This window comes from Talpa occidentalis, unplaced genomic scaffold (assembly GCF_014898055.3).
Source record: "Talpa occidentalis isolate TD23 unplaced genomic scaffold, MPIMG_talOcc4v2.1 talOcc4.11, whole genome shotgun sequence".
Taxonomy (NCBI): Eukaryota; Metazoa; Chordata; class Mammalia; order Eulipotyphla; family Talpidae; genus Talpa; species Talpa occidentalis.
The window spans coordinates 39,882,652-39,908,496 of NW_023601104.1; the positions used below are offsets into that span (position 1 = coordinate 39,882,652).

Below are 25,845 nucleotides of genomic sequence, written 5' to 3' on the forward strand. Positions count from 1 at the left end.
CCTTCCGGGTCTGACTCGCAACAGCCCAAACAACTCCTTCCAATCAGCGGAAAGCGACGCGGTCCTTGCGGAAGTGACGTCAGTTCCGAGTCCTCTGGGGGCGGTGGGAGAGATGAGAAGGCTGAGATTGGGGTAGCCGTTGTGTGAAGATGGAGGTACGAGCCTGAGAGCTTAGAAGGCTGGCGAGAGAGCGCGGCCGACGATGTTGAAGCAGAGACGGGAACCCGGGAGGAGAGGCGGCTGGCCGGGAGGGTTGGCGGCGAGAGGGGTTTTGGGTTCTGGCAACATTTTGGCAGAATGTTGGGGTCAGAAGCTGTCGCTCCAACTCCCTGCTCCCCCCCAAACTTACTCCACGGTTTTCTTTTGATTTCCAGTTTCCCGGAGGAAATGACAATTACCTGACGATCACGGGGCCTTCGCACCCCTTCCTTTCAGGCGCCGAGGTGAGCTTGAGCTGCCCACGCAGTGGGGGGAGGGCGTGGAGCTGCAGTGGATCGGGTGGGGGGGTGTGGGCTCGGACGCCAAGGACTGGGGGCCGGGAGCTAGGGTCGCTATGGTGTTTACAGAAAAGTGACTGCCACTTCTAGAGCACGTGAGGATTATAGGGAAGGCCCAAGAAGCCACTGTCATCAGATAAGCAGGATGTTGGAAAGAGCTAACTTATTCAAGGGTGATTCTGGATCAGAGGAGTGAAGTGGCCTCCTTTTCTTGGGGAGAAATAAAACAACAATCTTGAAATATCACAGCGGAAAGGAAATGTTATAGCTAAAAAGTTGGGGTAAGAAGAGGGCTTTACCTACGAGGGTTTAACTGGGCTATTGAAGGGGTCGTTTCACTTAAATTTCCTACATTGATTTTAAAAAGTTTGTACTTAGTTTACATACCTGGTATTAATTTGTTTTGCTATTAAAAGGCAATAAATGCCAGAGAACTTGAAGGGAATTGAGTAGAACACGTGTTTTTGTTTGCCAGTGACTCAGAGTTTGCCAGTGACTCAGACCTAACCTTTGTGTATCACAGTTTTCCCAGTTGTCAAATGGCTGTAAAAATAGTTTATGATGTTGTGAAGTGGAAGTAGTGGTTGTGGTGGGATACTTTAGTATTCACAGGAAAAGTTTTGGTTGAAACGTCATACTATTTATCACTTGCTTGGTCAAAGCAAAAGAGAAATGGAACAGACAAAATAAATTTCTTGGTCTTTAAGAACTTGAAGTTGAATTTTCTACTATCTCTTGAGGATTTTAATTCTTCTTCAAAAGTGGTATGAGCCACTCACGTACAATTTAGCTTCTTACTTTGCTAGTATTATTTTTTGGTATTCTCCTGAGTAGGGGAAAGTGTGAATCAAGGGAGCGGCAAATTTAGAAATGATTTTAAACTAAAATGTTTGATGCTTTGCAGTTTCATTGACGGTTTTCCTAAGCAATATATCCATGGTTTAATTTCATAATTTGGAGTGTTGTAAATCACATTAGCCTTTATCCACATGAAATTTGCCAATTTCTTCTGAATTAGTCTCCAGTTTGTTTCTTTAGAGTGCTGTAAATTTCACACAGGCCTCATGCATGTGGAAGTGCATTGCAAAATTTAATTTAAATACAAATAGACTTTACATTTACCCCCTGTTCTTTTTTTTTTTTTTTAAGATTTTTTTATTTATTTATTTATACAAGCACTGGGTACAGTCAGAAGCGTGGGAGGGTGAGAGAATTCACCAGAGCCAGAGTGGGGAGCAGAGCAGAGCAGGCAGAAGGACTGAAGTACACTGCTGAGGGGAGCAGCGGGCGGCAGGAGAGGTCTGCGCGCCATGCGGGACCCTCCTCTGGTGGCCGGGGAGCAGCTGGGGATAGAACCGGCGCCGCGGAGGCTTCGGGCAGCTTCGCAACCCAGTGTTCAACCGCTGTGCCACCGGGGAGGCCCTACCCCCTGTTCTTAATATTCTACTCCTTTTATAAACTTGAACAATCAAGAAGAGGTAACTACCTAAGAAGTTACTCCTTATGGGCCTCCCTGGTGATGTAAGGGACTAAGCACAGCACTATGAAGCTATCCACAGACTCTGCAGCAAGAGTTCGATCCCTAGCTGAGTCCTCTCACCCCGCCCCCACACTCTGGCCTGTAACCCAGTTCTTATATGCATAAATTTAAAAATCTTTAAAAAAAATTTTTAGAAAAATTTTTTAAAAATGAAGTTACTCCTTTTTACTTCAAGAAACTTTCCATGTTTGAGTCTATCTTTTTCATGACTTTAAGATGTGTTAAAATAAAACTTTTGCCATGAAGCTCATCATAACTAAGTTTAGGCTCAATTTCAAAATCTCCCTTTAGCCTAGGGCTCTGTCATCATTAACAGTTCTTTTCCTCATTACTACTTCTTCATTTTCCCTTTCCCTCTAGTTTTGTTTGGTTTTAAAATCCTTATTTTAATTGGTTTGTGGTTTTTGTGTTTCTGGTCTTACTGTGAACCACCCCAAATACAATTTTTTTTTTTTTTAAAGATTTGTTCTTTGTTACTTTATACAATAGCTGGGGTACAGGCTGGAGGCGCGGGAGGGTGAAAGGATTCACCAAAGACAAAATGGGGAGCAGAACAGGCACAGACCGAAAACACTGCTGAGGGGAGCAGCAGGTGAGACAGGAGAGATCTGCCACGCCATGTGGAATCTCGCTACTCTGTGTCTCAGTAATTTCACCCCTTGATAGGTGCTCAAGAGAAATAAGTGTATGTGTTCCCCAAACATGTTTGCTCACAGTAACTTTACTCATAATAACACTAGAAACAACCTAAATGTTCGTAAACTTCTAGATTTGTTTAAAAGGAATAATATACAACAGATTATAAAAAGAACAAATTACTAATAAATGCATCTTGGGTGATATCAAAAATTTATCGTTGAGTGAAAGAGGCCAGACATGAAAGAGTAAATATTAAATGAGTTTAATTTTTATGAAGGCTAAGAATACACAGCACTAAACTATGGTGCTAGAGATCAGAATTCCACCTGTTGTGGAAAGAAGGGAAGGTAGAAAAGGAGCATGAGAAAATCTTTGAGTCATAAAAATGATCTGTCTGTCATCTGGTTGGGGCTAATTGGGTACTAACATATGCAAAAACTCACTGAACTCTATGCTTAAAATTTTTGTAATTTGCATGAGTTGTACCTCAGTGAAATAAATAATTTTAAAAGAGTGGTAGTTCAAAGAGGGAGGCTCTTATTGTTTAAGATGGGAAAACTCTAAAGGGAGTTTAATCTTTTTCTTGTATTTGTTTTGACTCATACATTTTCATTTGAGCAATCTGGGAAAATAATAAGTCATAAAGATATACCTTTCCTTAGTTAGGAAAAGTAATTCTAATATAAGGACTAGTTAGTGATTTCAATATGAAAACTATTTTTACTATTGTATTAGTTTTTTTTTTTTAAACATTTATTTATGCATACAAGAGCTGGGGTACAGGCCCGAGGTGCGGTGGGTGAGAGGATTCACCAGAGACGGAGTGGGGAGCAGAACAGGCAGATCTACTGAAATACACTGCTGAGCAGTGGGTGAGACAGGAAAGGTCTGCTGCGCCATGTGGGTCCAGCTCCCTGCTGGCGGTCATACTCATGCCGCAGTGGCTGGCAATAGCCTGATATAGCTGAGACTTTAACCCCTGCGCCTCTAGGGAGGCCCTAAAATAAATTGTTAAAAGTAATTTACAAAAGAAACTATATTAAGAAGTACTGGATTGTGTGTTTTGGTATATAGGGATGGTGAGAAAAAGGAAGAAAATGGTATTTTTTGGTTTTCTAAATAGTTTAGCATCCTTTGTAAACTGTAATTCCCAAACTGCTCTCTCCCTCAAAATGGCCCAGGAATTTAACAGAAGGAAAATAAAGCTGAGTGAAAAGGGAGCCACATCATGTTCCTATTTTCTCCTATGTCTGAACCATTTATTATTTCTTTAAGACTTGCTACAATTTCAATTTTGTTTCATATTTGACAGTCTGGCATAAACGCTAGTTATGTAATAACATTCGATATTGATTTTTTTTTACCATAATCTTACAGATTATCTGTGGTAGTAACAGGTATTTAGATTAAATCTATGTTTATTATAGCATGTGGTATACCTTTCTGTATTCTTGATCATTGCTATTCTCATTTAAAGGAAAAAACCAAGTGAATAAAACATCGCCCCCACCAAAAAAACCAAAAGATTAAAATCAAGGGTACCGAGTAGCAAAGCTGCTTGCACATTCCATGAGTGGTGCACAGAAAGATTCCTTGTTAATCCCATACAATGAAATCTCTGCATGTCTGTTTGTTTTTTTTTTTTTAATTTTTTTTAAGATTTATTTATTTAGGCATACAAGAGCTGACGTACAGGCCAGAGATGTGGGGGGTGAGAGGATTCACCAGAGACAGAGTGGAGAGCAGAACAGGCAGACTGACTGAAATACACTGCTGAGCAGAGCAGCGGGCGAGTCAGGAGAGGTCTGCTGCGCCATGTGGGTTGCTCCCTGGCTGGCTGGGGATCGAACTCGTGCTGCAGAGGCTGTGAATTGCTTCATACTGCGGTGCTTAACCCCTTGCGCCACCAGGGAGGCCCCTCTGCATGTCTGTTTTTTTAATGTAGTCCATGAGAGCACTCCAGATGGTTTATGAGGTATAGTCCTTTGTAGAACACTGGCCTTTTTATTTTGATATGAATTTTTTTAGATTGATATGAATTTTTATTCTTTTTAAGTTCTCATAATAAATAGTATCATTTTCATATCTCAGCAGTTGCTTATGTATACTTTCTCAAAACAGAAAAATATAGGTACCTTTTGTGTGGCCAAAGCTATCTGCATCTTTTTTTAAAAATTGAAAATCAATATTATACTATTATTAATTCGGTCTAATAAATGTTATTCCTGGTGCTTTCTCCTGCTTCTGTAATTTCTTTGTTTGATGTGCGTGTTGTAAAAATCTTTGTACCCTGATCCTGAAAAAGTGCTCACATGAACCAAAATAAACTAAAATTTCAGAGAGCTTCATGGAGCTGAAATTAAGAACTCCCACACAATAACAAAAATTATAAGTTGTATATTGAGAAAAGTTAAGTTCTTGGGGAGAATTTCCAATTTTTCCATCAATAACTGCCTGCTTCTATGCTCTGTATATGTTCCTCTTGTGTTAAATCCTAGCCAACTACCAAATTTTTACCATACTAAGTAAATAAATAGTAAAGTTCTCAAAGGAGGAAAATGTAGAAATGAAGGGAAGGGATATATATATCCTGTTGTCTTCTAGAAAACTTTGTTTGCCTGTGTGATTTAGAAAGATTGGACAGGGCCTCCCTGGTGGCGCAAGGGGTTAAGCACCGACTATGAAGCAATCCACAGCCTTTGCAGCACGAGTTCGATCCCCTGAGTTCGATCCCCTGCCGGCCAGGGAGCAACCCATATGGCGAAGCCGACCTCTCCTGTCTTGGCCGCTGCTCCCCTCAGCAGTGTACTTCAGTCAATCTGCCTGTTCTGTTCCCCACTTTGTCTCTGGTGAATCCTCTCACCCCACTACATCTCTGGCGCATACCCCAGCTCTTGTATGCATAAATAAATAAATCTTAAAAAAAAAAAAAAAAGATTGGACAGTTCACATACTTTTTTTATTTTCCCTCTCTAGTTTCTACTAGCTGGAAATATTCTTTTAGCAAATAAAAATTGTTATTAATGAGGCCATTTTAATGAGTCCATTGAACTTGATATCAATCAGTAAATATTTACTATGCCATACGATAAGTTGAATTTAAAATTTCTTAAATTCCAATTATCTGTGATAGTTAGTTGGGTAGGTGGCACATAAATAGTAATTAGGATATTAAGATTATCACTAAAAATAGTGATTAACAAGTTATTAAACAGCTATCAAGCAATGTGATAAGTAGGTGAGGCTACTATAATGCGATAACTAAATCCTTCATCCTCTTAATAATATGAATAATCATATGAGATTACCGTTGAAATGCCCATTTTATATATGAGGACAAGCCATTTAAGATCAGGAAGTGAGTAGCAGAGCTGGAACTTGAATTGAGACTTCTCTGGCAACAAGGTCTGTTGCCAATATGCCATATTACTGCAGATACCACTTATTTAGTTTTTTTTTTTTTTTCGGTGTGTATAAACAAATCATAGGATTAAATATATCTTAGGTTAGACCCAGGTCTTTAGCTTCATGAATGATGATCCTATTTAGAATAGAAAATGTTTATTATTATTGGTTGTTGGATCAGAAGAAGGGGTTGGATCTTAGCTGGAGTAATCTTATTGCAGAAAGACGTCGTCAGAGCAAGACTGTGTATGTATTCTTTTTTTTTTAAAGAATTTATTTATTTATGCATACAAGAGCTGGAGTACAGGCCAGAGGTGTGGGGGGTGAGGATTCACCAGACAGAGTGGGGAACAGAACAGGCAGACTGACTGACTGAAATACACTGCTGAGGGGAGCAGCAGGCTTGAGTACGGAGAAGTCTGCTGCACCATGTGGGTTGCTCCCTGGCCAGCCGGGGATTGAACTTGTGCTGCAGAGGCTGCAGATTGCTTCATAGTGCAGTACTTAACCCCTTGTGCCACCATGGAGGCCCTGTGTATGTATTCTTAAGCTATTAAAGAACCACTTTGGGGCCTCCCCGGTGGCGCAGCGGTTGAGCGCTGGGCTGCGAGGCTACCTGCAGCCTCTGAAGTGCCGGTTTGATCCCCAGCCGCTGGAGAGGTTCCCACATGGCGCGCAGACCTCTCCTGCTGCGCCCACTGCTCCCCTTAGCAGTGTGTTTTGTCAGTCTGCCTGTTCTGTTCCCTGCTGTGGCTCTGGTGAATCCTCTCACCCTCCCGTGCTTCTGACTGTACCCAGTGCTTGTATAAATAAATAAATAAATCTAAAAAAAAAAAAAAAGAACCACTTTGTCTTTGTTGCTCTTTTTAAAAATTTATCTCCTCGGGCCTCCCCGGTGGCGCAGCGGTTGAGCACTGGGTTGCGAAGCTGCCTGCGGCCTCTGCAGCGCCGGTTCGATCCCCGGCTGCTCCCCGGCCACCCGAGGAGGGTCCCACATGGCGCGCAGACCTCTCCTGCCGCCCGCTGCTCCCCTCAGCAGTGTACTTCGGTCCTTCTGCCTGCTCTGCTCCCTGCTCTGGCTCTGGTGAATTCTCTCACCCTCCTGTGCTTCTGACTGTACCCAGTGCATGTATAAACAAAAAAACAAACAAACAAACAAATAAATAAATAAACATGCCTCTATTTAAAAAATAAATAAATAAATCAATAAATAAAAAAATAAAAATTTATCTCCTCACTGTTATCTTTATCTTGGTATAGTTCAGAAAATGTTGTACAAAGAGGAGTCTTACTTGTTTTTATTCTTTTTTTTTTCTTACTTGTTTTTAATGTCATGATTTCTACAATGAAGAGAAGAGATAGGAAATCAAAGTTCATATATTATTTTATTTTTTTTTTATTTTTTTTTTATTTTTTTTTTTTAAATATTAAATTTTATTTTTATATTCCCCCATACAATTGCAAACGCCCCATTCTGACCCCAATCCTTCCCCTCCCGCCCCCCACCCCCAAAAAGTGTCTCTGGTTCATAGTTTTTTTGTTGATTTTGATTTTCACTTTCTTATATTCATATATTATTTTAGAGGAGGGTAAGGATCCCATAACATATCTTTTAGGATCTTCATCAAAGGAAACTGAAACAGTAGTCAAAGTACAACTGTCTGATTAACAATCAATTTCTGTGTATTTCAGTGAATTTCTAACAGTTCTGATGTAGCATTAATTGTGGAATAACTGCTATCTGTTAGAATCTTTGGAAAGATTTTAAGCATTGTAGCTAAATAGATTATAAAGGTGGTACCATTTCATTGGAACAGTAGGAGATGGTAATGGTAGGAAATAGGAAATAATTGAAAACTGATCATCTTTTCAGTTTTGTATATGCTATATGACCTAGGGTATGAGGAAGAAGATTTATTTATAAAATTAAGTATGTCCCAAGAAATTGATAACAAATACAAGACCCAGGCTGAGGGCCTCCCTGGTGGCGCAAGGGGTAAAGTGTCAGCTCTAGGAAGTGATACGCAACTACTACAGCACGAGTTTGATCCCACACTGGCCAGGGAGCAACCCACATGGCCCAGCAGACCTTTCCTGTCTAGCCTGCTGCTCCCCTCAGCAGTGTATTTCAGTCAATCTGTCCATTCTGCTCCCCACTCTATATCTGGTGAATCCTCTCACCGCCCCCCACACCTCTGGCGTGTAACCCAGCTCTTGTATGCATAAATAAATAAATCTTTTTTTAAAAAAAAAAGAAAAAAGACCCAGGCTGAAAGATACACTGAGAATATCCAGTTCTGAACCAAGTGATGCTTTTCCCACTAATTCTTTTTTTTTTTTCTTTACAGACATTCCATACACCAAGTTTGGGTGATGAGGAATTTGAAATCCCGCCTATCTCCTTGGACTCTGATCCCTCACTGGCTGTCTCAGATGTAGTTGGCCACTTTGATGATCTTGCAGATCCTTCCTCCTCTCAGGATGGCAGCTTTTCAGCCCAATATGGGGTCCAGACATTGGATATGCCTGTGGGCATGACCCATGGCTTGATGGAGCAGGGCGGGGGGCTCCTGAGTGGTGGCTTGACCATGGTAAGGGGAAAGGCATTATTGGACTCATCCAAGCTCATGGGCATGGTATTAGAGGAGGCAAAAACAATTCTCTATTCCCTACCACACTTGGGTATTTCTTGTCACTGCAAAGACTTCATTTCCCCTGAATAAATGAGGTTGTTATTTGAATCAATTTCACTTGAAAAATGGTTTAAAATTACAAATAGTCCAGTATTAACCCTGAAATAAAAATGGTTTATTGTGATTGTCTTAGGGGGGTAAGCAAGGTTTTTCCTCCTCTTATTATTGCCTTCCCATCTTAGGATTTAGATGTATGATAGATAGCTGTCACATCAAGCAAGGGATTTATTTTAAAAACAGCCTGCATCCAATGTATCGATGTTGGATTAGTGTTGTAAATCAGCATATTGGATTTCCAGCACGTCTCTTTAGTAGCACATCTCCACACACTATATGGATGGCAAACCTCTCTATCATTAGTCTTATTTACTGTGAATCCTTGTATATTGCAAATAAAGTGTTTATTTTGTGAGGGTACAAGGAAGTTTTTCTTTACTTTGTATAGTGTCACTACCTCCAGTTTACTAAATAAGTTATTTGCTGTTTTTGCTTGTCCAGAATTAAGATTTCACTGGTTATTTTTAGTTAGAGTAGGCCTTTGCATACAAAAAATGAGTTTACTAATTCTGTACTTTGTTTAAAAGCTTAATGTTTATAGAAGACACATTATTTGATCATATCTAGAAGTTAAACAAGGACACAGTCTAGTTAAGTGGGGTTTATAAATTGTCTTAAATTTGGGGCAGAGGTAGTGGTGGTTTTTATATTTAGAATTTAATTAATCTTTCTGCTTTTCTCAGGACTTGGAGCATTCTATAGGAACTCAGTATAGTGCCAACCCACCTGTTACAATTGATGTACAAGACATGGCATCTAGCTTGATACCGCATAGCACGTTGACCACAATTGATCAATCAGAACTGAGTTCTCAACTTGGTTTGAGCTTAGGTGGTGGCACCATCCTGCCGCCTGCACAGTCACCTGAGGATCGTCTTTCAACCACCCCTTCACCTACAAGCTCACTTCATGAAGATGGTGTTGAGGATTTCCGGAGGGTAAGGCCTTCCCTGCAAATAATCAAATCTGCCATTATAGGCCTCCCTTGTGGCACAAGTGGTTAAGCATGGCACTATGAAGCAATCCGCAGCCTCTGCAGCGCGAATTCAATCCCTGGCTGGCCAGGGAGCAACCCATATGGTGAGGCAGACCTCTCCTGTCTCACCCGCTGCTCCCCTCGGCAGTGTATTTCAGTCAGTCTGCCTGTTCTGCTCCCCACTCTGTCTCTGGTGAATCCTCTCACCCACTGCATCTCTGGCCTGTGCCCCAGCTCTTGTATGCATAAATAAATAAATCTTTAAAAAAAAAATCTGTCATTTTAGTCTAGAATGAAAGTCTTGGCCTAACAAGCCTACTCAGGGTTCTTTACTCCTGCTTTACCACCTTCTCTTCTTTTTTCTCACTCTCAATTTACTTTTATCCTCCCAATCCCTAATTTTTTTTAAGATTTATTTTTTTATTTATGCATAGAACTGGGGTGTAGATCAGAGATGCGGGGGTTGAGAGGATTCACCAGAGACAGAATGGTGAGCAGAACAGGTGGATCTACTGAAATACACTGCTGAGAGGAGCAGCAGGTGGGACAGGGGAGGTCTGCTGCGCCATATGTGGGTCAGCTCCCTGGCTGGTGATTGAACTCATGCCGCGATGGCTGGCGATAGCTTAATAGTGCTGAGACTTTAACCCCTGCGCCACCAGGCAGGCCCCCCATTCCCTGTTCTTATTGGCCCTCACATAATTTACTAAAGTCTTAATCCTTATTACCTCTTTTTAGCATTTCTGAAAATTCCATCCACATGGTCTCTTTCCCTCAGACAAAAGTCCTTTTTTGTAGTTCTCTAGACACAGTACATTCCTTCTTCCGTCTTATAGTTCTTTCTTTTCTCCCTACAGCAAGTTCCCAGCCAGAAGGCAGTTGTGGTGGAAGTAGGGAAAAAGCAGAAGGCCCCGAAGAAGAGGAAAAAGAAAGATCCTAATGAGCCCCAGAAACCAGTCTCGGCATATGCTTTATTTTTCCGTGATACACAGGCGGCCATCAAAGGACAGAATCCCAATGCCACTTTTGGGGAGGTTTCGAAAATTGTGGCCTCCATGTGGGATAGTCTTAGAGAGGAACAAAAACAGGTAAGCAAATAATGAGGAATTAGTAAGGAATGAACGTTCCAGAAGCTTTTAAGGGGATTAAAAACGAAGATGTGTCCGTCTTTCTTACATATTCTTAATGTCAACTCCTTGTTAATGACATTCAGTATCATCCTTTATTTCAGAAGTTGCAGCTATATATCAAATCAGAATACACTTCTAAAAATTTATTATGAAAACAAAGCTAACTTTTTCCAGGCCTTGTTTTTTGTTGTTATCTGTGAAATTAGGCTGTTCCTTGGTAAGCTGCATACTGTAGCTATTTCTAAAATCCATTACAAAGTTTAGATTAAGCATTTAGTTTAGGGCTTTCTCATTGGCCTAAGTGTAAATTAGAAAACCTAGTTAATCTCCCAAAGTTTATTAAAAAATAAGTGAAAGTCGTGATACTATTAAAGATACAGTTGAAGATGACTATAATTATCATCCTAGACTCCCCACACAAGATTCCTCCTGTCAAATATTTGAAACAAAAAAACTGGCTTCTCATCCTCCAAATAAGCTAGACTGGCTTCCTCACAGTATGACAGGCTTAGAGCAGTGTTCCAAGAGAGCAAAGAAAAAAAAAACCTTAAGGGGTTTTTTGTATCATGTCAACCATATTCTAACAGTCAAAACTTAGTCACAGAACTAGCCCAGATTCAAAGGAAGAGTAAGTAGTTTTCCACTCTTGCTGAAGAAAAGGCATGCAGGGTAAAATTCTTGTGGGCCATTGTTGCAAACAATTCTTCACATTCATTAAGAGAGATTATACTGGTTAAATACAATCCCAGGCTAAGCAGATGACCGATCTTAATTTTGGGGTCAGGATTTGTTTTGGTTACAGAAGTGGGTGTGGTTTCATATTAGTGTTAGAAGTGTACTTATTCTGGCGAGGCTTGTGTTGACTGGCTTTCAGATGCATTGTAACTGAAGAATCTGCCATGGAGGCTATTCTGGTTACTAGCTCTCAGAAGTGTATTTAATAAAGGAAATTTATTAGATTGACATGAATTGTCATTCACTGATGAATATTATAGAATTATCAGTCTTTTCTAGGAGTATGAGGACTTTTTAAATAGTCTTTCTTTCCTGTAGGTGTATAAGAGGAAAACTGAAGCTGCTAAGAAAGAATATCTAAAGGCGCTGGCTGCTTATAAAGACAATCAAGAGTGTCAGGTAAGAGGGTTAGGGTAGGTAGTGATTTAAACCAATATAAAGATTTTTGTTGATTTGTGGTTATAAGAAATACCACCCAGGGCTTCACTGGTGGCCTAGGCGTTAAATCTCAGTGCTGTCACCACTATGGCCTGAGACTGATCCCCGGCCAGGGAGCTAACCTACATGGTGCAGCAGACCTCTCCAGTCTCGCTCTCTGTTCTCCTCAGCAGTTTATTTCAGTAAATCCTCCTGTTCTCCCTGCTCTGTCTCTGGTGATTCCTGTCACCCCTTGCACCTCTGGCCAACAACCCAACCCACTTCTACGCAAAATAAAATAAATGAATTCTAGAACTTAATTTAAAGGAAAAAAAAATCTTGTGGAAAAAATCTCGTAGAATTAAAAACTTAAAAGTGGCTAACTGCTTTCCTGTTGTTTTCATCATAAACCTTGCCTGGCATTCTTTGTGAATTTTTTATTTTGTTGTTTACTTCAGTCAGTAGCACCCACATACCCACAGCGGCTCCTTTTCTTAATTCTGTCTCTCCCCTCCCCAGTCTGTGATGCATCTTTTGTTGGGAGGTAGATTGTATCCTGGGAAAGAGGGTTAATCTCCCAATGATGGGCTTTTTGGTTTTTTTTAGGCCACTGTGGAAACAGTGGAATTGGATCCAGTGGCGCCATCACAGACTCCTTCTCCACCTCCTGTGGCTACTGTTGACCCAGCATCTCCAGCACCAGCTACAACAGAGCCCCCTGCCCTGTCTCCTTCCATTGTTGTCAACTCAACGCTTTCATCCTATGTGGCAAACCAGGCATCTGCTGGGCCTGGGGGTCAGCCAAATATCACCAAGTTGATAATTACCAAGCAGATATTGCCATCTTCTATTACCATGTCACAAGGAGGGATGGTTACTGTTATCCCAGCTACAGTGGTGACCTCCCGGGGCCTCCAGCTAGGCCAAACGAGTACAGCTACTATCCAGCCCAGTCAGCAAGCCCAGATTGTCACACGGTCAGTATTGCAGGCAGCAGCAGCAGCTGCTGCTTCTATGCAACTGCCTCCACCCCGACTACAACCCCCTCCATTGCAACAGATGCCTCAGCCCCCAACTCAGCAGCAAGTGACCATTCTGCAGCAGCCTCCCCCTCTTCAGGCCATGCAGCAGCCTCCACCTCAGAAAGTTCGAATCAATTTACAGCAACAGCCACCTCCTTTGCAGAGTAAGATTGTGCCTCCACCCACTCTGAAAATGCAGACTACCTTAGTCCCACCAGCTGTGGAAAGTAGTCCTGAGCGGCCTATGAATAACAGTCCTGGGGCCCATACAGTGGAGGAAACCTCTCCTGAGACGATCTGTGAGATGATCACAGATGTAGTTCCAGAGGTGAGTGTTTAGACCAGTGGCAATCTATAAGAGTGTTTATGTTAACCAGTAAAAGTGGGGGTTGCTACTAGCATTTAGTAGCTGGCAACCAGGAGTATGTCTTGCAGAAATGTCTGCAAGAGGCAATTCCCTGTGACAGGGACTTGCCCCACCTGAGAGACTCTATAGTGTTCTTGGTAATATTATTCAATCTTTAAAGTACTACTAGCGTTCAACTAGAGCAGATACAACCTAAGCATAATTACTTTTTAGAGGTCTTTCCCCAAGGAGCCTAAGCTTTGGAGATATAAATCCTTTTCATTTCTCCTTCATTCTTGATGTTTGAGGTAGAGGGATGCATATGTGTAGTCCAGTATAGACGTGGTTTATCTTACTGTCTTGAACAGATAAATGCCAGTTACCCAGTTTTCCTTAATGTGTACATGACTATTAGTCATTTTAAAATATGGGTCTTTGAGAATCTTGAACCGTAATTAATGAAGCATCATTTAAATGAAAACACAAAACCAGACTTATATCAGAAGGAAATTGAATCTTTAAGTTCTCTTCCTTTTTCTAAGGGTACCACATGTAGTCTTATCTTAGCTTTCCTTAATCTTCGTTGAGGTGCCGTACCCTCTACTCACATTCTAGTTTTGATTTTTTTCTGAAAATACTATTCAAGTGTGGAGTCAAGTCAATGAGCATGTTTAAAACGTAAGAAATAGCGTATGTCCAGCACTCTGGATGCAAGAATTTCCTTACCAGTTTGTTTGGCAAAGTACTAAAGCTAAGTATCAAGGGGGACACTCACTGAGTACACACCTTTAAGAATTCTGCCTTTACCTGGAGGTATTAGCACCTGTTCCTCCATTGAGTCCAGACTTAATTTCACTAGCTAGCTAGCAGGTAATAATCTAATCAGTCTTTGTGTACTTTCTGCCTCACATAGGTTGAGTCTCCTTCTCAAATGGATGTTGAATTGGTGAGTGGGTCTCCTGTGACAATCTCACCTCAGCCTCGGTGTGTGAGATCTGGTTGTGAGAACCCTCCCGTTGTGAGTAAGGACTGGGACAATGAGTACTGCAGCAATGAGTGTGTGGTGAAGCACTGCAGGTGAGCTTATGGTTCCTTCTTTTAATTCAGGTATCACTAAATCAAATGTTTGAGACATAACCCTGAGTATACAGTTTTACCTAACTTAGGTATGGTAGGTTGCTATCTACGTATCTATAGATAGCTGATTCTAGAGCCTACTAAAAGTTACCCTGCATAAAGATACTACATTTACAGCAGCTGAAAATGACGTGATTAGCAGTGCATGCTTTCCAGTTAGCGCATTACCTAGGATTGCTCTTTAAAAGTATGTATTAAGCTGCAACTATGTATCTCTGGAGTTCAAATCAGACCACTGAGGGAATTAGAACATGGGGAGGATTAAAGTGAGTTAGGTAGTATAAGGTGCTAAATGTGACAGGAATGGGGGAAAATTGTGAAGAATTTTTTCCTTCCCATATTTTCCTAGGATTTATCTATATCCATAAAACAAAGCATTAGTGTTTCCTATCTCAAATGCTTTATAAATCAGGATTGCCCCTATTTCATACTTTTAGGCCCCCTTGCCCTTTTACTCACATTGAATGATATCATCTCACCTTGATGCTACAGGAAGTTATCTGGGAAGCTATTTAAGACAGTATAAAAAGAATACTGTTACTATAATTCTAAGTTTCTGTGTATCTTCTCTTTTAGGGATGTCTTCTTGGCCTGGGTAGCCTCTAGAAATTCAAACACAGTGGTGTTTGTGAAATAGTCCTTCCTGTCCTCCAAGCCAGTGAAGACTTATCTGCTGGGAACACGTCCAAGAGCCTTTTAACCAAATGGGCTTGGTAGTGCCTGATCTCAAACCATGATGGTCCTTTACGCTTTTTCCCTTTTTTCTTTCAATAGGGGCCACACTATGGAGCAGGGCCAGTGAGTTTGCTGTAATCAGGATTTGCTTTTTCCTTTTAAGTACAAGCAGAGATGCCAGTTATTAAAATAGCAGAGGAAAGGGTAAAGGGAAATGACAAGCAGAATATAGGGATGGGATGGCTGGCAGGGTGATGGTGGTGGGGTTGAGAAAACTTACTGGTGTAATTGTCACAGGACTTTCCTGAAAAATTATTAAAATGATGGGAGAGTATTCAGCTTTGAGTCCAGGGGAAAATACCAGTGTGTGCATCAATTTTAAAGGGGATAAAAGATTGCATTAAAGGTTATTTCTTGAACAGGGAACTGCTACTGTTAGATCTTAAGTGCTGCTCTGAGAACAGAGGTTTTCAACATAATTGGCACAGTGAACTGCAGGGAAAATAACACCTAGGAGTTTCTCTTTACATATTATTTCTGTAGTTGATATCCCTCTATCTGTATTACCATAGCTGTAAAAGGCTGTCTACATACTTAAATTAATATAAGTTTCACCATAATCTAAAGAAGTCTGTTCACTTGTATTTGATAAAGTATCTTAAAAAATAGGCAAGAAGTGTTTTCACCTAGCCGTCATATAGATTAATTCTCTGCATACCTCTGCCACTTATTTCATCCCAGTGTGCTCATTTTTTTTTCCTAGATGTAAGTTAAAGAATAGACAAGCAGAGCCACAAATTTTTAACATGATAAGCAAATATTTAGAGGGTGATAGTCCCCAGTGATACTTTAAGTGAAATTCAATCAAACCTTACACCTTAAGAAATGCTATTCCAGAGAACTTCCGTATTAACCACCATGTTCACATAGTACTGATTGCTAGTCACTTTGATCCTGTAGTGTATAATCAACATTTTAATGTGTTCCTTGCATTCGTTTAGTTTGAACCCTCACAACAACCCATGAGGTAGGTAATAATCCCATTTTATGTATGAGTCAGACTGAGATGAACTACACAAAAACACCACTGTTAAGTAGCAGAGCCAGAATTTGACCTCAAAATCCCAACCACAATACAAACTTTTATTTAAATAAGGAGAAAAGACTACTGTACAATATTACTCTTCAGGTGCAGCCTGTAGAGCCATGGCCTTGAATTGCTTAGCTGTGAGGAAGTGCTTCATAGATTCTTAGGTTTAGAGATGATACCATCTGGATACCTTTGCTTGAACCGAGCAACGACATCTGGGTCTAGTAGATGGATCCCATCCAGCTGGTTTCCAAGAGTAATCCTTGAAGCAAAGGAAAAGAAGGGGCAAATCAAAAATCCTAGAATTAAAAGGCTTTTAATATTATTTAAAAAAATGTATACCTTTTATTAAGATTGCCTTTCATCTCATGAAATATCCATTCTAATTCTTTTTTAAAGATATTACTGGTAGAATAGTATATGGTAGATGACTGATTAAGAACTGGGCGTAGATGCTAGTATGAAAACATGCTGGATTTATTACTACTTAAAAAAGGTTAATACCTGATGGCTAACTAAGCCTACTTCACAAAGTGGCTGCTACAAGTGGGTATTCTTTGGGTAAGTAAAATGCTAGCAGCAGGTCTTTTAAACTCTGCTAAAGGGATGAAAGTTAGAGACTGTTGTCGACAGATTAAATTCTTTAATAACCACCAGGGGGCAGATACCACACATCCAATAAAATAAAAGGAAGTGCCTTAGGTGAAAGCAAATGGAGACCGTAGAGATCAGTGGTTTAGTTCTACCTGCTGGATTTCCAATCAATGTTTTGAGATCCCATAAACATTTTAAATACAAGCTTAGGTGACTTATGAATCCTCTGAAGCCAACTTATTTGTGGACTGTGAGATGAAACTACTAACTTTTTCCTTGACCAAACACAGTTCTGCCCTTAGGGGTCAGCCTGTTGTCTTACCAGTTGGGTTGCACATTGTGTGGCCGTCCAAATAACTCAATCTTGCGAGTGCCAGGTGACAGTCTCTCAATCATGCCATAAATTTCATCTGGTTTATGACTGGTGGAACGAACCTAGAAATAAAGGCTCTAGCTACTTTTAAGTTACCTAAGATTACAGTTCTAGACTTTTCCAGTATGTTTATGGTCCAAATGAGAGAACCTGGGATAACAATACATCTCATTTAAATAAATGATACCAATTAAAATGCCTAAGCTATGAATGTCCTGGGGAAGCACATACCTCAGCTACGATCACATCACAGTCCAGACCCTGGTTGAAGCCTTGGGGATTTCCTTTGACACCAACCTGCTCGCCACAGAGAACAAATAATTACCCTATGAAACCCCAGCATTTGAACTTTTTTTTAAGAAATTAAACAAATGAGCCTCCCTTGGTGGCACAAGAGTTAAAGTCTCAGGGCTATCAAGCTATCGCCAGCACTGAGGCATGAGTTCGAACCCCTCCCTGGCCAGGGAGCTAACTTACATGGCGCAGCAGAACCTATCTTGCCTACTGTTCCCCTCAGCATTGTATTTCAGTAGATCTACCTGTTTTCTCCTCCCCCTCCCCCACTCTGGTGAATCCTCTCACCCCCTGCACCTCTGGCCTACATCCTAGTTCTATGCATAAATAAATAAAAATATATCTTTAAAAAGAAAAAACAATTCCTTTTTTGCTCCACCTATTGAATTAGGCCCACTGCTGCTCACCAAGCAGTGTTCCTTCCCATGGTTCAACCAGTGACCTGTTCGGCCTGTCCGAATGATACGCTGCAGTTGATTTGTCTTCACCCAGATAATTTCATCTACCCGTTCATACCTGTGGACCACAACAAAGAGAATTAGAGCTATAACTAGGCTTTCACAATTTAGGGGTAGTACCATCTATTTTAGAGGCAAGACATCATGGAATACTCTGGGAGAAGGGAACATATCTACAGCAATTATGTATTTCCCTCAAAAGAAAAAAGAAAGCAACAGTGATCTCTACTTACCCCCAGAGGTTCAGGCATTCTCTGCCCAACTCCATGGCCCTAGAAAGAAAGGATTACAAAGCTATTTTCATGCCCATATATTTTTTCCCCTTCAAGATGTGTTTTCATTAGATATTCCATGAACATTTACATGCAAGTGTACCATTAGGGAACAGACTGGATCCAAGAATGAAACAGTATCTGTTCTCAATGTCCATACATTTCACCAGAAGCAAACAGAATTAAATATAATTCAAGGTATCATCTGTGTTATAAACAGGCATTAATTAGGTCATAGTAGGGAAAAAAGCAGACTCAGTCATACTCTTTAATAGCAGGAAACCCCAGGATTTTATCCCCACCCAGTACTCACTCTGTACTATATCTGCCCATACCTACATATCTTTGAACTGCATTACCTGCCTGTGACCCAGAGGAAGAGAAAGCCATCATCCTGCAGTACTGGTATGTTGAGCCTGCGCATCTCATCATCTGTCAGGGTCCCATAAGGCAGCTCCATGTGAATATCCCAGGGTGGGTCAGCCATCACAACTGCAAACTTGCCCAAGATACTGACGTCCAGGTAGCGGATATCACAACAGATCCACTGCATAAGGTGGTATTTGGTCATCTTCCCTTCCTTCACTCTCAGATGCAAGGCCCCAGACCCTCCTTGCCATATGACTTTCCTATTCCCTTATAAGGGTGTCTTCTCCCACTCCATTCCCAATCAGCAAGAGATTGCCAATTATACCCTGCTCTCCTGTATGTCTGGCTGTATACTTAAACCTAAGTCATAAGTTAAATTTTCTGACCAAGCAGGTACCTGAGGTGGGAAGAGTCGATCTGCATTGGAGTCGCCTCCAACACTCTGTGTAAGAGCAAGTTCCTGGCTTGGTGTATGGTCTTTACTGCCAGGAGCCTCAGAATCCATGCAAGCGTCAATTTCATAGTGAACGTATTTGCAAGTATCCATGTGGAAACATGTATTAAGGAAAGAGCAGTCACCTAATGACTCATCAGTGTGTTTATTGATGATTCGTCTGAAGGAATAAAAAGAATCAGAATAGTGCACTAGAGTTAGATCCCACAGTTTGAAGTCCAAGTCATTTCAAAACTTCCTTTCATTACCCACTCCTAATTTTTTCTATTTAGCACCTCCTCCAGTTTTCAGACTGGAAGTTAGGTAAAACCCATACTTCATACTAAAGAAGAGTTGTAATTCCTCAATGATGAAAGATAAATCCTTATAACAGGAAGGGAGCGCTTGCTGGTTAGAGCAGAACAAAACTGACCTAAATTAAGTTCAGGTTCCCGTTTTTCCTAGCTGATAACCTTTCAGGGAACTTTTTATCTATCACATCTGCTCAGAGACAGCGATACCTTGCATTACAAGAAGTGGCGTTACCAAAAAAAAAAAATATTTGGGAGGGCAGCCTGTATTCTCTCCCAGAAAACACTACTTCTGAAAGTAGAACTTGCAATCCAAGACAATCCATAGACTAACTGATAGAATTAAAGAAAACTTCAATGACTGGAAGGAATATGCTGAAAAGGAATGACTGCTTTGAAGAGGCCCATCCCCACCCTTCCCCTTCCCAAGAGACCTGAAATGTAGCTTGCGACAGGGCCGGTCAGCATCACTGGCTTTCATGCACTCCTCCTTGGTTCCATAGTCACAGAACTCTTGCACCTGGGCCCGACCTCGTGAGCGAAACTTTTCAACAATGGATTGTTCCTTAGCTGTTGTCGTATTTAATAGCTCTAGGATCTCCTGACTGACCTATGATGGAAGAAATTTTGTACTTAAAAAGGGCTGACAGAGGGCCTCCCTGATGGCTCAAGGAGTTAAGACGCAACCTATGAAACTGTCTGCAACCTCTGCAGCATAAGTTCGATCCCTGGCCAGGATGCAACCCACATGGTGCAGCAAACCTCGCCTGTCTCACCTGCTGCTCCCTTCGGCAGTGTTTTTCACTCATTCTGCCTGTTCTGTTCCCCACTCTGTCTCTGGTGAATCTTCTCACCGCCTACACCTCTGGCCTGTACCCCAGTTCTTATATGCATAATTTTTTTTTTTTTAAAAAAAGGGCTGATAGATAAAAATTGGTCCTTAAACTATCTCTAAATTCTAACTGACATTAATGTCCCATAGGGGATATATACACGCTAATTTAATCAGAGATTTGTCTCAGGTTCCATTCTTTCTCACAAATCTGCATTTGGAATGGAATTAAAATACGACGAGGTTCATACTGCTAAACATTAAGCTAACCTCCCCTCTCCAGGAAAACACTGCTTCCTACAAAATACTGGTATTTATTAGATGCTGAGCCAAGACACACTGCTAAGCACTTTCCTGTTTAGCTGCCAGACTATTCAATAGTTTTATAAAGGAGGATACTCTGGTAATCCTCAAATTACATATGAGAAGACTAAGATCAAGAGAAGTTAATTAACTTGCTAGAACTAGCAAGAGGGTGAGAACTCACGGGTCTAATGTTTACACTCAGAACCACTACACTGCCAATTCACCTTGTTTAATCATAAATTCCTGTAAGTACTGCTCCATGTGACTATTTTCAAGTATTCATCCCCCACCCCCATACCTCTACATTTAGATTACTCTTCTCTTTGATCTAAGGAGCTTCCAGAGTCTATGATAAAGATTCTCTAAATCATAGTTTCTCAGCACTGGCAGTGACAATATGGGCTGGGAAATTCTTTGTCATGAGGGTTGTCCTAATATGATTGGAGGATGCTTAGCAGCATCCCTTGCCTCTATCCTCTAGATGCCTGCAGCACTCAAGTATTGTGACAACCAAAAATGCAGACATTGGCTAATGCTGGGGAAAGCAGGTGGCAAAGTCATCCCCAGTTGAAAGCTGCTGCTCTAATGCTCTAAACATTCAATCGAACTGTTCTTGCCCTAGAAATAAATCCTTCTCAAGCAAAGCTATAAATGAAAGTATGTGTATGAAAGTGTTTTCATCTACCCTTACCTTCTTGCTCTGTTGTTCTTTAGTAGACTGTTGGTTCAGAAGGCTCTCTATCTCCAGGTCAACATCTGAGGCAGCATGTCTCCTTGATTTCTTAGTTGGCTCCTTAGCTGGTTCTGATGCTGAAGAGGCCAGACCAGAGGCCAAAGAACTAGCAAAGGCAGCTACTGTGGTCGAGTCCTGTTCCGCACGCCGTTTCTGCCCTGTGATAGTCCCTGATACCTCCCCAGGGCCCTTCTTTTCTGCCACAGCACCCATCATAGCAGAGAGCTTGGAATGATCAGCATAGGTCACAAGCGTGGGATGTGCATCATCTTGTAGGAGTCCTCGCTTTACCTCGATCAATTCCTGAGCTGCAAACTTCTGCAGCAGGCTTTCCACCCCATCTTGAGTGGCAGGGGCATCTGGCTAGGGAAGCAGGAGAAGGAAGGGCAGTAAGATATTCACTATGAACTGGAAAAAAGAAGTGGTAGATCCCAACCCTGTCTTATCTGTCATTACCGTGGAGATGGCAAGGCGAATGGACACGGCATCAGTGGGCAATGTTAGGGCCAGATCAGAGAGGTGGTGTAGCAACTTCTTCTCTAATTCAGGGTCTGTAGCTAATTCAGGAACTGCTGAAGCTGTGCTGGACTTGGCGCCACCAGAAGTAGGTGCGGAAGGCACTGGGCTATCACTTCGGAAAGTTGGAGACAATGCAGCCTCTGGATTCCGTAGATCTAGCAGTGAAGTGAAAAAGCACAACCACTATCACTCTGTATATTCCCCAGAAGTCAAATTCTCCAGCATTCGGGCCTCCCCGATGGTGCAGCGGTTGAGCATTGGGTTGCGAGAAACTGCCTGCAGCCTCTGAGGCACCGGTTTGATCCCCGCTACTCCTCGGCCACAGGAGGAGGGTCCTGCATGGCGCGCAGATCTCTCCTGCCGCCCGCTGCTCTCCTCAGCAGTGTACTTCGGTCCTTCTGCCTGCTCTGCTCCTTGCTCTGGCTCTGGTGAATTCTCTCACCCTCCCATGCTTCTGACTGTACCCAGTGCTTGTATGTATAAATAAATAAATAAATCTTTAAAAAAAAAAAAGTCCTCCAGCATTCGCAGCATATAGTTCTCTCATTTCATGGAGGAAAATCCTGTGACCAAATTTTAACAATAGATGATGACCTTTCCTCAGTCATACTCAAGTATTTACTTTTTGCCAAAGATAAGCATCAAGGACTTTATTGAAATTGAGAGGCATTTTCCCAATATCTTGTCCTTATCGTGTTTCAAAGGAAAAAAAATTAGTAGCACGGTAAATTTAAATGTTCATACCACCTCATTTCAGTTACTCTAAATGACAACTAATAAATTAACCTGCATTTGAAGTCAGAAATATCTTCAACAACAAAGAAAGAAAGATCTTCAACAACCTAAACTGTGTTCAGACTATCTTTCTGAAGATTGGAATTTGAAATTTAATGAATTAAGGTCAGTAGACATCAGGTGTACACAATGACAGTGAAGGGGACCAGAATGATGTGATCTTTAACACTGAACTCAAAAATTTTACAAAACTTTGCTGAAGTCCTGGTCAATAAATGATATTTCCTGAATGTATTTTTATTATCTACTCTACTACTTTACAAAATAGATGGCTATCCTAACCTTAGTAAGGTTTAATAAACTCAAATTAGGAAAACAGGATTAACCTTTGGGAAAGTCTAATATCTATAATTAGTTAAAATACAGATGAAAATTTTAAACTCCCTGGCCTTTCCGGGAATTCTGTTAAATTATAAGTGGGATTTCTGGATCATTTGGGCATTCCATTTTTTATTTTATGAGGAACTGCCATATTGTTTTCTATAATGCTTGTACCAATTTACATTACCACCAACAGCGAATCAGGGCTCCCTTCCCCCTACATCTTTGCCAACACCTGTTATCTTTAAGACTTTTTTTATTTTTATTTTTTTAAAAGATTATTTATTTAGGCATACAAGAACTGGCGTATAGGCCAGAGGTGTTGGGGGTGAGAGGATTCACCAGAGACAGAGTGGGGGACAGAACAGGCAGATCTACTGAAATACACTTCTGAGGGGAGCAGCAGGCAAGTCAGGAGAGGTCTGCTGCGCTATGTGGGTAGCTCCCTGGCCAGGGATCGAATTCCTGCTGCAGTAGCTGTGGACAGCTTCATAGGTTGCATCTTAACCCCTTGCGCCACCAGGGAGGCCCTACATTGTAATTTTACTCGTTTCTAGTCCATATAATTTAAAAATGATTGAAAATAATTACTGATTAAAATAAATTATCAAGTCACACTGGTGACACAATGGATTAAGTCTCAGCACTGAAGCTATTGCACCCACTGCAGCATGAGTTTAATCCACGGCTGGCCAGCGAGCTACCCACATGGTGCAGCAGACCTCTCCTGGCTAACCCACTGCTCTCCTCAGCAGTGAATTTCAGTCAGTCTGCCTGTTCTGTTCCCCACTCTGTCTCCAGTGAATCCTCTCATCCCCCCACCCCCTACCCTCTGGCTTGTATTCCAGTTCTTGTATGCATAAATAAATAAACCTTAAAAAAAAAAAAAAAGAAAAAGAAGCAACCGAGTCATTTGTCTGTGATGGAGGTGTAACTGTTCTATTTCCTATCTAAAATTAAAATGCATAAAAGGCTCATAAATGGAGGGAACCAAAGAATAAGGAAATTAAAAAACAGGGAAAAGTGGATCTACAACATGAAGACAAAGAGTTGAAATTTATATATCAAGGGAAAAAAAAATTCTCCCTTGGGTAATTCAGTAATTTACTCCAATGCTTGAAAATGAATATTCCCTTACCATGACTTATATACACTTCTTCCTCCACTCTTAACTTATTTGATCACCTAAGTTTTACATAGCCATCAAGACCAAATTCCGTTTCCTTCATTATATCCTTCACTAACTAAACCAGTTACTTCTCCCTTTGCTATACTCACTATATCCTTTACCCTCAACTAAAATTTAAACTCCTTGAGGGCAGAGCCAGTAACTTATTTATTTTTGCCTAACTAGACTTCGCACTGTACTCAACAGATGTCTACTTATTATGATGAGAATCCTTCTTGTTCCAGGGACCAGAATATATGACCATGGATCTAAGCTGTATCAAGACAAGACTTAGTTAGATACAGCATCGAGTGCATGATGAACACTAGAACAAGTTACCACAAGAGTGATAAAGATTCACTAACGTTTAGATTCTTATAATTGACTTGCCTTAAATAATTCAGGACTTGTGCAGGGAGGGCATCAGAGGTGGTTAGAACTTGACAGCCTTTTACAGTTCCTTCAAGTTTTATGCAAATGAATCAGGTGCAACCAAAAGAGAAAAAGTTTAAAAGCAAATGTTTCAAACTTCTGCTCGGTATCTAAGTGGCTTGAGACAATGCAAGTTCCTCTACTCATTTGGCACGACCAAGTGTCTACTCTGGGTGGGCTACTGTATTGTTTACTGTGTACACAAAGCTTCAGTCCTTTTCTCTCAGTGTCCACGAGGGCAAAGTACCCGCTATAATCAAGGGAAGAACAAAGCGTTCAAGGAGTAATCAAAAGGAGGCACTTGCAGCTTAGAGGGATGGGGGCTGAGAGGCCTAGAACAGGCGACGTTCTGGAAGACCTAAGAGAAGCCGGCCAGAAGCACGGCTGTGAGGCCCGGGCGTTTGTCCGGGAAAAGTGAACTGGGAGAAGCCAGGCCCGAGATGGGAAGGGACAGCAGGAGCGCGAAGCATCTGCGCTGCAGCGGGGGAGAAGCGACCTACCCGACTTTAAAGAAATGGCCGCTTAGGGAAGGATGCCGATTCCGGAGCTGTCTTTTTCTCCAAGGTTCCCTGCCCCCCGTCTCCGGCTGAGCCAGAACCCCCACAGCCCCTTGCCTCACCCAGGTGCCCGGAGTCCTGCTTCCGCCTCCGCTGCAGTCTCTCCCGCAGCGAGTCCAGCTGCTTCTTGTGGGCCTGGATAGAGCTCCACGTGTCCGACATCCTAAACTCCCAGCTCCAACACGTCTCGAATCAGGCGCGGCGAACTAGCACCTCCCAGCCCCAGCTTCAGGAAACATCCAATTCTCTCGCGGATGCCTTAGGGCTAACCGGAGAAAGTCCCGGGAGGGGCGCTGAACGGGAGCGTCATTTCCGGTTTCGCGCTCTCTTTGATGCTGAAATGGGAGCCATCATAAGTATTGGCAGGATGGCCGACTCAAGGGGTTTTTTTTTTGTCTTTTTTTTTTTTTTTTTTTTTCCATAAGGGCTCCCTTGTGCTTCCGGGTGCTCGGAGGCTGCAGTTGCCATGTTGGTACCTGGCAGAGTGGCCATGTTGCTTACAACGCGCGCATGCGACCATGTTAAATATTAAGTGAGCCCTGAGTCGGCCAGTGTTAAGACCGTTCTCACAGAACCGCGCTTGTTGTATGCTTTTTTTTTTTTTTTTTAATAGAGGCATGTTTTATTTATTTATTTTGTTTGTTTGTTTTGTTTATACATGCACTGGGTACAGTCAGAAGCGCGGGAGGGTGAGAGAATTCACCAGAGCCGGGAACAGA

The 25,845-nt window shown here is 41.6% G+C and overlaps 2 protein-coding genes across 2 annotated transcripts; one reads left to right on the plus strand and one right to left on the minus strand.

Moving 5' to 3' along the window:
* The first annotated feature begins 65 nt into the window (after nucleotides 1-65).
* TOX4 (TOX high mobility group box family member 4) lies at nucleotides 66-15,614 on the plus strand. The gene is made up of 9 exons (XM_037503017.2): nucleotides 66-155; nucleotides 375-443; nucleotides 8,430-8,672; nucleotides 9,515-9,769; nucleotides 10,665-10,895; nucleotides 11,991-12,071; nucleotides 12,696-13,439; nucleotides 14,371-14,534; nucleotides 15,171-15,614. The coding sequence occupies exons 1-9, from the start codon at nucleotides 150-152 to the stop codon at nucleotides 15,229-15,231; spliced, it is 1,854 nt and encodes a 617-aa protein (XP_037358914.1). The 5' UTR covers nucleotides 66-149; the 3' UTR covers nucleotides 15,232-15,614.
* Nucleotides 15,615-16,391: 777 nt separating this feature from the next.
* METTL3 (methyltransferase 3, N6-adenosine-methyltransferase complex catalytic subunit) lies at nucleotides 16,392-25,413 on the minus strand. Its single transcript, XM_037503019.1, has 11 exons — nucleotides 25,189-25,413; nucleotides 21,791-22,008; nucleotides 21,293-21,697; nucleotides 19,898-20,073; nucleotides 19,117-19,333; nucleotides 18,710-18,897; nucleotides 18,312-18,350; nucleotides 18,028-18,136; nucleotides 17,558-17,623; nucleotides 17,276-17,388; nucleotides 16,392-16,621 (listed from the first exon to the last, which is right to left on the minus strand). The coding sequence occupies exons 1-11, from the start codon at nucleotides 25,286-25,288 to the stop codon at nucleotides 16,510-16,512; spliced, it is 1,743 nt and encodes a 580-aa protein (XP_037358916.1). The 5' UTR covers nucleotides 25,289-25,413; the 3' UTR covers nucleotides 16,392-16,509.
* Nucleotides 25,414-25,845: the final 432 nt, after the last annotated feature.

Excerpts from the sequence above, each read along its gene's own strand:
- TOX4 (XM_037503017.2), top strand. Across the intron at positions 12,072-12,695 it reads AAGACAATCAAGAGTGTCAG|GCCACTGTGGAAACAGTGGA; the intron begins GTAAGAGGGTTA and ends GGTTTTTTTTAG. Across the intron at positions 13,440-14,370 it reads TCACAGATGTAGTTCCAGAG|GTTGAGTCTCCTTCTCAAAT; the intron begins GTGAGTGTTTAG and ends TGCCTCACATAG.
- METTL3 (XM_037503019.1), bottom strand. The coding sequence starts at position 25,288 with ATGTCGGACACGTGGAGCTCTATCCAGGCCCACAAGAAGCAGCTGGAC. Across the intron at positions 22,009-25,188 it reads GCAGGACTCCGGGCACCTGG|ATCTACGGAATCCAGAGGCT; the intron begins GTGAGGCAAGGG and ends CTTCACTGCTAG. Across the intron at positions 18,351-18,709 it reads TTCCTCTGGGTCACAGGCAG|GGCCATGGAGTTGGGCAGAG; the intron begins GTAATGCAGTTC and ends CTTTCTTTCTAG.